Below are 12562 nucleotides of genomic sequence, written 5' to 3'. Positions count from 1 at the left end.
TTTCTTCAAATCATGATCTCTACTGAAACATTCAGAGTTATAAACGTGTGCACTAGATATGTGTTTATTATTCATATAAATTCTATTCAATATGTATATATATTTTTTACATGTTTTTTTCTAATCATTTTTCTTTATTATGTCAATCATTACTTTGAATGTATCTTATATTTTCATATTTTCACTTACTCATTATAATTATAATTATTATGATTATTATTATTATTATGTATTTAGAGTATATTTGATATAAGAATAGGTTCATTAGCAATAATATATCATTACCACATGTTTTTTTCTATAATTATTCATTTCTTTTTTTATTTTATTTTAATTTCTTTTTCTGGTTTCAATATTTGTTTTAATAACAAAAGAAATGTTAATACAGGTTGGAATTGAATTGTAAAATAAGCCTTTTTTTGCTAATAAAAAAAAATCTTTACAAAGAAATACATTCAAAGTACATTAAACCCTATTCATTCCCTTAAAGTTCTTAAAAGGAGGTGAAAGAGGTTCCTAACTAACTTTAAAGGAATAACCTTCTAATTGTGCTACTGACCCATAATATAGTGACAACAGAGGACAGCAGACTACGAATCACTAAGTAGAGCTAAAACTGGATTACCAAACTGGCAACGTGTGCCCCAGACTTCCACAGACCCCAAAAGCTCTCAACAGCTCTCGGTTTACTGCGGGTCAGTGTTTTTAACCTGCATTTGGAAAATATATTTGTTTACGGTGGTTCTGGATAAAATATTACCAATCTCTCACATGTAGTCTTTTAGGTGGATGTGCATTTATAAGTATAAGCAATTAAATATGTGACCTAGGATGCATGAATTAGAAGTTCTGGTTTGATATAATCCATCCAAATTTTCTAATCCATGCAGCATTATTTGGGTATACCAGGAGATTCGGGCTTTTATTTTGAAGGCCAGTTCATCTACATCCCCCTCTCATTCGGGCAATGTGAGAGCTTGAGCCAGCTCGTCATAGCCGACCGTGACTTCCGCAATCTGATCGCTCATTGTGCGTGGACTCCGCCCCTTCCTACGTCAGGTGTTCCAACAGGTGGATGAAACATTAATGAGGAGGTGCAGCAGGCAGCACAGTTCCAATACTACTGCAGTATAGAGTATGCAGCACAATACAACACAGTGAGAGACTTAATAAGACAACTAGGCATCACAGGATAGGTTTAACAGGTACTAAACGTGGCAAAAACATAATTCAGGTGATAAAAATACCTGAGATTTTTTAAAAACTAAGTATATGGTCATCATATGCCAAATATGCATTGCAGCTGTTGGAATCTTTCAGGAATATCTGATTTCTACCATGAGATTTCTGTTAAGAACTCAAGAAATTTTAATAATTAGAAAATGAAAGGTTTTATTGATAAAATTTGTATGTAGTCGAATATTTAAAAAAAATCAAATTTAAAATAAAACATCCACAGAGCCTATAGAAAGGTGCCGAATAAAAGAATGAATTTTCCTGAAAAAAAATAATATGATTGTGAATAAACATTTTGGCGGGTCCAAAATTAATGTAATGATATCTGATGAATGTAATGATATCTGACGTTCGGTTCCCACTTCTAACAAGAATTGTGAGCCGATAGTATAACGACGTAGGTATCTCTGGGTCGGCAGCTAGTGTGGAAAAAACGGATAAATGGCTGATTTTGACGGTAAGTGCCTGGCAACGACTTGTTGTGAAGTGAATGCAACGGAACGGGGGAGGGAGAATGAGACATTTAGTGGCTGAATGTTATCAATGGCACCTTTGATATAACTGCTTTTGAATGAATTATTAATACAATTTGGGGTAACACTTCATTTTACAGTTCTGCAAATTCCATGGTAATTAGGTGATAATTAGAAAGTAACCTAATTGAATTTTTTTTGGAATTACTGCCAAATTACCCCAATATTTACCTCAATTTATCGAAAATTACTTTATTAGAAACATTTAATAATTTCATTCCACTATTTCCCCAATAGCTGAATACATTTCCAGGAAAAGAATACAAAATTAATGGATATGCTTTATTTCCATGTCTGCTGATAAATAGATGATAGTTAAGAAATACATTATTTGAAATTTCTTTAAAAACTCCCTGAATCATTACATTAGCTACCAGATTACATTTGTGTAGACAATAAGTCACACGATGGTGAGAATTGCGCCCGATCAGAAGTGTCTATTAGTTTTGGTTTTCCATGAAGAGCAACGCACAGCCGCTTCTCAAGCCTAAGGGCCCTATTTTAACGATTACATGCTATTTTAGCATATAATTATTAAATAATGTTTATAATAAAGTAATTTTCGATACATTTTGAGTTAAATATTAAGATAGTTTGGTAGTAATTCCCTCATCACCTCATACCATGAAATTTACCTATAAAATAAAGTGTTACCCAGTGTTGGCATGTGACGATGCTATGGGTGCAATGAGAATAAAAACCATTAAACCAGCTGAAAAATATCGTTTTAGTGTTACTATAGCAGGGTGAGAATATAAACAACACATAGAGCTTGAACAATACATACAATTTGCATATTAATATTTCTCCGCTGCCTCCCAGACTCGAACAAGACACAAAAGACAGACAAAAAGGACAAAGTTTCAAATTCTCATAAGAAAAAAAGACTTTCGTAATTTCAGTGCATCATAAATTCAAAGTAAGTGTCCAGTGTTGTCGAACAACAAGTGAATATGTGTGCTAATCTTTCTGAGAGTCTTCCCCCAAGTGCGTTTTTCCCCCAAAAAAGTGTGAGGCATTTGTCAGCGTTTGTTTATGGACATGTTCAATCAGCCATTTGAGGGCTTCTTCAGTCCTCGTCACCTCCATCTTTGTTTTGAGGCTCATGGGCCTCCACAGTCTTCTCCATGACTGGATAGACCACCGAACACAGCTTTTGGAACAGATGAGTTATTTTACCTGGATGATGAAAGAGACCATGGAAATAATTTAGATATTAGTGTTAATGGTTCATACATGGACATTTCAATGAAACCTGTTGGCATTTATCCTGATTAATAAACCCTTTACCATTCTAGCTTTATGTTCTCCTTCAAACTTTAATGAATCCTGTACCTTTACTTTATAGAGATACAATTACACCTATAGACCGTTTCACAGTTGTAAACGTAAACATCCCAAATGTGTATGTTGGTTTCATGTTGCAGTGAATGACATAAGTTGCATGGACACTACGGCGGCATAAATATCCCACGATGCAATGCGGCACTGACAACGTTCATAATAGATGTTGACAGCTGTAACATCAATAGCACTTCAATTTAAGTGTATGTATAAGATTCTACTTTGCTAGGTGTAATATATATTTAAAATTAATTCAGACTTTGATTCCCACGAGTTGTCGTTTTGGTCACATGAGGTTGGCACGGGTTACCATGGTTACATGTCTCAAACCAGCAAGGATGCTCTCAGGAAGTGAAATTGCCCGATTACAAGTGAAGTAGAGTCACCTTTAATGCTGACAAATGCTGTAAAAAACTGAACATCTGCGTACTTTAACCTGTTAACCGCTGCTTTTAATAATGAACCACACTGCGGTTCACTTTTAAGTGGAGAGACTTACGTTTGTGGGCATCTCAAGAGGTCAAATAACGCTTTCAAGGTCTTGATGTCTTTTATCTAATACGCCAGGATGTTGCCTTACCCATAGTAATATCACAACACTGTGGCTTGTTTTCCCAGTAGACTCCCAGGAAATATACGGGGACACCAGTCATCATGATGGCCAGACCAATACCGCAGACGAGAGGCTCAGTGTAGAGTGAAAACACCAGCAGGAAGGCCCAGAACAGCAGGTAGATCACTGGCCATACCAGGCTCACCTGGGGGACGAGGGACAGACGGTGTTGTGAAAGAGAAAAAAATTCAAATCACATGTGGTCTTATTATCATTAAACAAGTACTGATACATTTTAGACACCTTTTCTGTGCCACATGGATACCTCTTTTGATCAGTCAGTGCGGAGTCATTGTTTTAACAGATTGGAATTGGATTGTTTGTTATGAATCAACCAGAATTAGATAGAAGTTTGGCTAAAAAGTGGTCTCTGTAGCCTTCCATAGACCGCTTAAAACCATTTAGATGAATACTACACAATACATACAGTATACTTGATATCACGCCCTTGTGTTGCTACTATGCCATGGCACTTGAGTGCTCTGTCCACGTCTTTACCTTGATGGGTCGATATATGTCAGGCTCCTTGATGCGCAGCACAATCTGCCCGGCGACAGTGACGCCATAGAAGAGGTAGTTGATGAAACCCACGTAGTTTATGAGGGTGTAAATGTCGCTGGTGCACAGCATCAGCAGAGTGGACATCAACTGAATGTGGCGAGAGGGGGGGGAAAGTCATCATTTCTGCACAAGGTGAGGACAAAGAGCACACAAAAGGAGAAAAAAAAAAAGTGTTTTTGTCAGGACTCACAGTGAACAGTAAGGCTGGGATGGGAGTGCAGCTTTTGACGTGAATCATGGCCAGCAGACGTGGGAGATGGCCTTCCCTCGCTCCGGCGAAAAACAGCCTGAGAGACCAAAGAACCAAAGAGCGTTGAGTCCTGAGAGCTGAGCCAGCTGGTGCTCGTGTACCGTGAGCACTCGCCAGCTGAGAGCTCAGGAAACACACAGTTCAGGTGATAACGGAAGCAACCCTTAAGAGACAGACTGCACATGTCGAGGGTGAAAACAGGAGTACAACGGGCACAGCACTTTGGGTTATTGGTCAAGTGGGGTCATCTTACCAGAGGAATACATTTTTGTTATTCAGGCTGTTTCCCGACAATCTGAAACCCAGCCTGTGACCCCAGAGGTGAACATTTACACTGCTCATGCATTTTATTCCTGTTTAGCTTCTCATTTTCACCCTGCTTACACAGTTTCTCCATCTCCATCTACAGGTATGGGCTCAGATATCAGCGTCAACAACAACAAAAAAGGCATGGCAACCACAGAAGTTAAAAAAAGAAGAAAGAGAGGACAGAAACGGAGGACAAACTGACCGCGATGACGTGAAGAGGGAGCCATTGACCCCCCCGAAGGTGGAGAGCGCCACAGAGATGGGCATGATCCACGACATTACTCCTAGCAATTTGTCTCCAAATGTCTGGGAGGAATATTAGGAGTGGAGAGAAGAGGAGAGAACGAGTACACACTTGAAAACACATACTTGAATTACAGCGAGTAATCAAGACATTTCAAAATGGAGAGCCAAAGGGCGACAGACTGAGCGTTACAAGCTTAATGATGGGGAGCATGAGTCAGATCAATGTGGTCACTGTAAACGGTTGCTGGGCAATGCGACTTCTCCATTTCAAGCTCTGATAAGCTTCTAGCTACCTGCTTTCTCTACATTCAGAGTTATTGTGGTGGGTCTGTTTTCTCACCACTGCCACAGCATTGGAGGCCAGCAGCTCCTGCGGGCTCATGGCCGTGATGTAGGCCACGTTGGCAAACACGTAAACGAAGGTGACCACGGGGATGGAGATGAAGATCGCACGCGGTAGATTCCTGGGAGGAGGATGAAAGAAAAAGATAGCGGTTCATGGTATATGAAGTTGCCTGTGGTGTCTGGGATCAACATTTCTAAAGTGGTTTAAATTGAACAAACATTTAAAAGGGTGCAGTGTGTGGGATCTGGCGGCATCTAGTGGTGAGGTTGCAGATTGCAAACAATTGAAGCTTCTCCCGTGTGCCAAGCGTGTAGGAGAACTACAGTGGCTGACGCGAAAACATGAATGGCCCTCTCTAGAGCCAGAGTTTGGTTTGTCCGTTCTGGGGTACCGTAGTAACATGGCGGTCGTTTCTGTGAAGAGGACCCGCTCCGTATGTACTGTAGATATAAACAGCCCATTCTGAGGTAATGAAAGTTCTTATTTTCAGGTTATTATGCACTAAAGAAAACACTAATTATATTCCATTTCTACCAATAGATCCCCCTAATTGTTACACACTGTTCCTTTAATGTTAATGAATCTAATTTCATATTTACTGCCCAAAACAAAGTACGGTGAATCTAATTCTTGCCTTTACAATGGATATAACTCTTTGATTGCATTAGATTGTACAGGTGTACCTAATAAAGTGACCACATATTGTGTATTTAACATGCATTTTTATACAAATGTGTGTGTGCGTGGGATGCATTAGGTACCCCTAACAATTACTAGATGTTTGCAGACACATTCAGTAATCCATACATACAACACCAGACATGTAAATCTTTTGCTTTTTCCAAGATTTAGAACAACTCTGTAAATTCTCTATCAGGTACAGATTGTGGGATAAGTGCTATCATGTTGCAACACATCGTCCTCTGTCACAAATGTTAACATATATCTCATGTTTATGTTATTCTTGGCAAAATTATTTGTTTTTCGTTTTGCCATCTCCTTCAGTATGTTGCGCTGATTTATTTCAGAACTTTTTTTTCTCATTGATAAAATCTTAAATTGTCATCGTTTTATTTATTTTTTGTTGAAATGTCCTTATAAAACCATAAATTTTTTATCTCAATTGCACAATTATTTTTTTTAATTTTTGGGGGGCTTGTTGTTTGTGCAAATGTGCTTGTGTTACTTGTATGGGTCGACCAGCTCCTCTGTGACATAGTTGAGGAAGTTCCAGCCTCCATAAGCGAAGGAGCCTTGCAGGAAGGACAGAGCTATGTGACCGACGTCGTAGTCTCGGAAGTTCTCAAAGGCGTGTGCTGGCTGCAACCAGTAATAGTGACCTGTGAACCAAAAAGCAAAGTGAAGTTGATGTGAGCAGATTTTCACTACCACAATCTGATCAGCAGAGGTCACCAGACACAACATAAGATGCTTTTAAAAGGACGTTTAAAGGTCTTTCTGTTCCATGTTGTACATAGTTCACTCCTGCCTTTTGATTACGGATGCAGAGATCTAATAATGTGGTTTTACGATACATGTCATCCTTGTGGTTATGAAAGACTTATATTCAGAGAGGTCTGGTGTTTTGTTCTTCAGGTTTTTACCCAAACAATATTAAGAATGCCTTATAAAGTATTTCATTTGTTGAAATCCAGAGATAGTTTTAGTCAACATAAAGGTCTGCACAAGAGAGACGTTAATTAGGCTACATCTCTGACTTCTATGTCACACAAAGTGGGATATGAGGGTGCTCGGTCACATGAATGAGTTTGTGTGTGTGCTGTGGATTAGGAGTAGGATGAAGAGCTATGAGGGACCATAATCCCTCTTTCACTTTGGAATCACAAATCCCGTGAGAGGCACAAGGGGACTATATTGTGATGGTAGCTAAAGCGTTGCTGCTTCAAAAAACGGTTTCCCCCTCTTTTGGCATCACACCTTTAATCTTAAAAGCGTAGCGTAGCATCGATGCTGTGCTAAATACAACTTTTCACATTGAAAAAACTAAAAAATATTTATTCAACAAAAGTTTTTTTATGTCAAATATAGTATGCTCACACAAAGGTAATGCATGATGGTGACTTTACACTACACTGAAAAGAAAGGGTAGGTTCCCCTGAATCCTAGGGGGGAGGATGAGGTCGCAAGATGATTAAGAAGAAATAAGAGTAAAAATACATATTTATTGTAAAATACTGGATAGTTTTACCTCTTCAGACCTCTAAATACTATTCAAATGAAACACTCTGAGAAAAGAACATCTCTCTTTGGTTAAACTGCTCCCAACTCTGACATCCAGCAGTCTGAGTTGACACTGCTTCACATTAAAAAGGCTAAAAGACAAAAAGATTTTAAACCACTGCCGTAAGAGAGAGACATGGACAGCAAGAATATAAAAGAATATTAGTCTGAGTGGAAGAGACTGACTGAATACTACCTTTGCATATTTGGACGAAGCCCGTGATTATGATGAGACCCAAGGCCAAAAGCTTGCCAGCAGTGAAGACATCTTGGACACACGTGGCCCAACGCACACTGTAGCAGTTCACCCATGTCAACAACACTACAGGACAGCAAGAGGAAAGTCAGCATGATATCTGTTGTCGTGTGATAAATACTATTCCACTGACATACAGTACGTTTTTCTGCAAATATTATGACGCCATCTAGAATGTGAAAAATGACGCTCGTGCAACTCAAGTGTTGATTTCACCCACCGCCCACTACATTGTGTTTTGATATTTGTCATGTTATCTGAATATGAAAGACTGCTCTTGGGAGCTGCAAGAATGTACTAGGAACAGGCACACTGCATCTTAAAGTATTGCTCTTCCATTAAATTAGATTTGTTTAATCTGTCATTCACAAGTTTCTTAGAGTCTACAGCCATGCTAGCATCTCTGTGGTTCTTAGGCTCTGGCTGTGTTTAGCACAGTGGTGCTTTGAGCTTAATGCTAACATATTAGTGTATTAGCATGTTAACTCATTCTAAATGTGATCATCTTAATCCTTCACACTGTTTTTACTATATTTCAGTCTGGACCAAGGCGGTGGGCCGACTGACAGATAGACATTGCCATCACAAGAGCCATCGATGCAGCATGGGTTGAGAAATCCTGACTTTTGGTCCCTAGTATGGCTCAATCTCCTACATTGCCACATAATGCAGCTCATGCATTGTTAATGCAGCATCTTTTATTGCCTGGTACATTGATTTTCAGGCTTTTTGTTCAAAATTTGCACCAAGCTGGTTGTCAAACTCAAGATGAGATTACTCAAATTATCTCACTCAAGTTATTTTTTTAAGACTTGACAGAGCTCCTCCAGATACAGAAGACATAATAAAACTGTTTTACACACTGTGTTGTAGGCCTACTGTTGTGGGTGCTGCATTTGGTGTGCATTCGCTGCCAAGCCACGTAGTTTTTGCACATCCACAGTATACCCTCACCAACAATTAAACCTGCCACCTATAATGTTTTTTTTTTAATAGGAGTTGGGTGTCTTTCTTTAACAAACGGTCTACAGTCTTGATAAAAATCAAATAAATTCACCATGCCTGAAATTATTCTTCAACGTGAGCTTCGAATGCTGCGTCATGTTCTGTGTGTGTTAATGCACCTGCGTCAACCAACAGCCATGTAATCTTCAGTTTAATTTCATGACTCACGCAGGCAGACGGCGGCCAGCAGGCGTAGGGCGCTCTCTGGGGGGAGGCAGGAGGGGAAGAGGGGCTGCAGGATGTAGTTGGAGAAGGTGAGAGCGATCACAGCCTGGTTAGTGGGGTACATGACCAACACCGCAATCCACAGACGCAGAAACCTGGTGGGACGACACAGGCAGGACTCGGTTAATGAGACACCAGTGAGTGCACACAACCACATACACTGTGTGAGCAAGCTGGCCCTCGTTACCGCAGAATGTAAATGGAAAACAAGGAAATTAAGAGGTGCATTATAGAAATGCACTGGGGCGTTGTTGTTAAAGACAAGAGAAATGAGTGGAACTGGGTCAGCGGCATTCTGGGATGCTGGTCACACAAAACACGGTACATTAGTAGTGGCTTTAATGATGTGGTGATCATGGTTGTGGAGGGGGGAGGGATGAGGGCAAGGGGGTTACTGCAAATTCTCATTCATTTCAAAAGGCTTGCTTCATTCTTGCTGTGTAAGGTCTCTGAAGTTTTTGTTCATAGAAAAATGTCCCAGTTAACATGAGTTCAGTGTGTGTTGCTTTCAGCCCTTTATTCTCAGCATCCTCACATCAGATCTGTGTCTAATACTACTTTTGATACTTCCAAGAGAAGTCACCTTAATCAGATTTTTAGATACACATAGGGGCTTTAATCTGAGCATGATAATCAGACAAATAGCATTTTGTTCTCACCCAGCCAGTCCTCCAAAGATGTCCTTGACGTAGGAGTAGTCTCCCCCTGACTTGGGGATGGTCACACCTAACTCTGCATAACAGAGAGCACCGATGGCTGTGATAACTCCAGTGGAAACCCACACAATGATGGACACACCGACCGAGCCGGCGTTCTCCAGGACCCCCTTAGGACTCACAAAAATCCCTGATCCAATGATGTTGCCTGAGGGAGTCACAGAGGACAGATTAAAGAAATCCGAAACAGGGTTGGATGTTCTATCAGTGTTATCTTTGAAGGGGAGACACTCCAGGCTAAACTATTTTTTTGATTTTTGGGCTATTTTGCCTCCATAACACGTCTTCTTTCAGACTAGTGAAAAGAAAACATCCAAAATACATATTTAGGTGTTTATTTTACTACACTTTGGCTATTTGTGTCTGCACTGATGATACATTCTGTATAAAAGCCAACTCAACTGTTATATGCAATGGATTGTTTATGCAAATTGTCCTTTTCTTATAAACTGGTGGGAGCTTCACTGCCTGAGGGTAATATGCTTCATTTGGGATACACTCATACAGTTCATGAGTGAAGGGAAACAAACAGCACATGGATGTACTTACCGATTATAATGGCACAGGCGCTGACTAGGCCGATCTGTTTTTTCAGAGCCACCCCGGAGCCTCCTCCTGCATCGTTCCCCACACCGGACTGGGAGTCTGGGGGCTCCGAGTGACTGCCACCACCACCGCCCCCACTGCTGCTGCTCCGCTTCTTGGGACCCTGGGTCATCCTGAAGTTTCTGTCCAGCTCCTCCCTACTAAGCCTGCACATAATGAAGGTAGAGTTGTTTAAAAAAAGATGAACAACTCAGCAAACGTCCAGGATATAGAACTGCAGAGTCATTTCTCCACCACTTTCCTATATGGAGCATTAGATGTCAACAATGCTGATGCCTTTGGTTTCCATCTTACGACGGAGTATTAGGGCCACATTGAGGAAAAAAAAAATCTGCGATTTCGAGAATAAAGTCGTAATATTACGAGAATAAAGTCATAAGTTTACCAGAAAAAAAGTTGTAGTATTATGAGAATAATGTCCTACTATTTGAAGAAAAGAAGTCATAATATTATGAGAATAAAGTCATAAGTTTAAGAGAAAAAAGTCGTAATATTATGAGAATAAAGTCCTAGGTTTACAAGAAAAAAAGTCGTAATAATATGAGAATATAGTCATAATATTACGAGAAAAAAAGTCTTAATATTATGAGAATAAAGTCAGGAGTTTAAGAGGAAAAAAGTTGTATTATTATGAGAATAAGGTAATAAGTTTAAGAGAAAAAGTCATAGTATTATGAGAATAAAGTCAGAAGTTTAAGAGAAAAAAGTCATAGTATTATGAGAATAAAGTCAGAAGTTTAAGAATTTTTTTTTTTTTTATGAGAATAAAGTCAGAAGTTTACGAGAAAAAAGTTGGAATATGAGCATAAAGTCATAAATTTAGAAGAAAAAAGTCCAAGTATTATGAGAATAAAGTCATAAGTTTAGGAGAAAAAAGTTGTTATATTATTAGAATAAAGTCATATTTTTAGAGAAAACAAATCATAGTATTATAAAGCAATAATTTGATGTGTTATTTTAGAGGGGAAATAGAGCAAATGAGGAAAATGAGTTATACTTTAGTATAAGTTTCACAAATAACGAAATACTTAATCTTCTGGCACATCAGCACCACATTATCATCAGTATGAGGACCTTGAAAAGATTGTGCAAGAAAGAACCACACAGACCTGATGGGGAAATCACCTCTTCTGTGGAGGAGGATATGACTTTTTTTCTCGTTATATATATTACTACTTTTTTTCTTGAAATAGTATGACTTTATTCTCATTATATTCTTACTTTTTTTTCTGGTAATATTATGATTTTATTTGTCGAAATCTCCGATTTTTTCTCCCCTCAATGTGGCCCTAATAGTCTGTTAGATTTACTAGTGACCACAAACAGACTTTTAATAATTTGTTTAAGTAAAATGAGAGACATAACTTTAATTTAAAAAAACTGGTAAATTATAAGATATTTAATTTCTGCAGGACCAACCTGAGTTCCTGTGTCACCACTAACCGGAATTAGCAATTAGCCCATCAGCACCTGATCAGCACCACTAACCTCATGCTCTGTGTTTTGCTGTATAAACCTGCAGAAACAGCTGATAAATAAAAGTGAGGACTCACCTTTTCGGCAGCTGCAGTGACTTGAAACCCCTTGAAAGCTCCCTGTTAAGTGACAGACTTCATGTTGGGTAAACTCTTCCTGTCGGCTGATAACAAAAGACCTCCAGCTGACAGCCTCGATAAATGAAAAAGCTGGGTATTTTCAACCAATCAGCGCAGCGCAAACTGTCAACACGCCTCAGGCCCCGCCCCCTATAGTGAGGACTCTGGGTAAGGAGGACCACAGGAGTCATGGAAATAGTAGTAAAGCATTTAATTGATTAATATCTAATTGTACTATAAATATAGGCTTTAATACATTTGTTTACAAATTGATTCATTAATCTATGAATAAATGGATTCAATTACAAAGTAATTTATTATTTGACATTTTAATTGGCAATTAAAATAATTAATCCATCAATAAATAGTTCAAATTAAAAAGTGATTTACAAAAACACCATAAAACTTTCAATAAATACATCATTTTAAATACATTAATTAATTCCTAAATAAATAATGGAATTCAAAAATCTATTTGAA

At 38.7% G+C, this 12562-nt stretch overlaps 1 protein-coding gene across 1 annotated transcript; it reads right to left on the bottom strand.

The window, feature by feature from the left end:
* Positions 1 to 2482: 2482 nt before the first annotated feature.
* On the bottom strand, positions 2483 to 12183 carry slc7a8b (solute carrier family 7 member 8b). Its single transcript, XM_074650360.1, has 12 exons — positions 12041 to 12183; positions 10431 to 10633; positions 9825 to 10029; positions 9109 to 9260; positions 7876 to 8001; positions 6625 to 6778; positions 5433 to 5556; positions 5049 to 5152; positions 4478 to 4574; positions 4225 to 4374; positions 3694 to 3871; positions 2483 to 2948 (listed from the first exon to the last, which is right to left on the bottom strand). The coding sequence occupies exons 2-12, from the start codon at positions 10597 to 10599 to the stop codon at positions 2839 to 2841; spliced, it is 1569 nt and encodes a 522-aa protein (XP_074506461.1). The 5' UTR covers positions 10600 to 10633; positions 12041 to 12183; the 3' UTR covers positions 2483 to 2838.
* Positions 12184 to 12562: the final 379 nt, after the last annotated feature.

Source organism: Sebastes fasciatus, chromosome 11, assembly GCF_043250625.1.
Source record: "Sebastes fasciatus isolate fSebFas1 chromosome 11, fSebFas1.pri, whole genome shotgun sequence".
Taxonomy (NCBI): domain Eukaryota; kingdom Metazoa; phylum Chordata; class Actinopteri; order Perciformes; family Sebastidae; genus Sebastes; species Sebastes fasciatus.
Note: the sequence above shows the minus strand (reverse complement) of the source record. Positions and strands in the feature narration are given on the sequence as shown.

What these genes read in the sequence shown, in the direction of transcription:
- slc7a8b (XM_074650360.1), bottom strand. Translation starts at nt 10,599, where the DNA reads ATGACCCAGGGTCCCAAGAAGCGGAGCAGCAGCAGTGGGGGCGGTGGT. An exon ending in GCTGGCCGCCGTCTGCCTGC is followed by an intron (nt 8,002 to 9,108) that starts GTGAGTCATGAA and finishes GCTGTCCTGTAG; the next exon opens with TGTTGTTGACATGGGTGAAC. An exon ending in GAGCTGGTCGACCCATACAA is followed by an intron (nt 5,557 to 6,624) that starts GTAACACAAGCA and finishes TCCTCCTCCCAG; the next exon opens with GAATCTACCGCGTGCGATCT.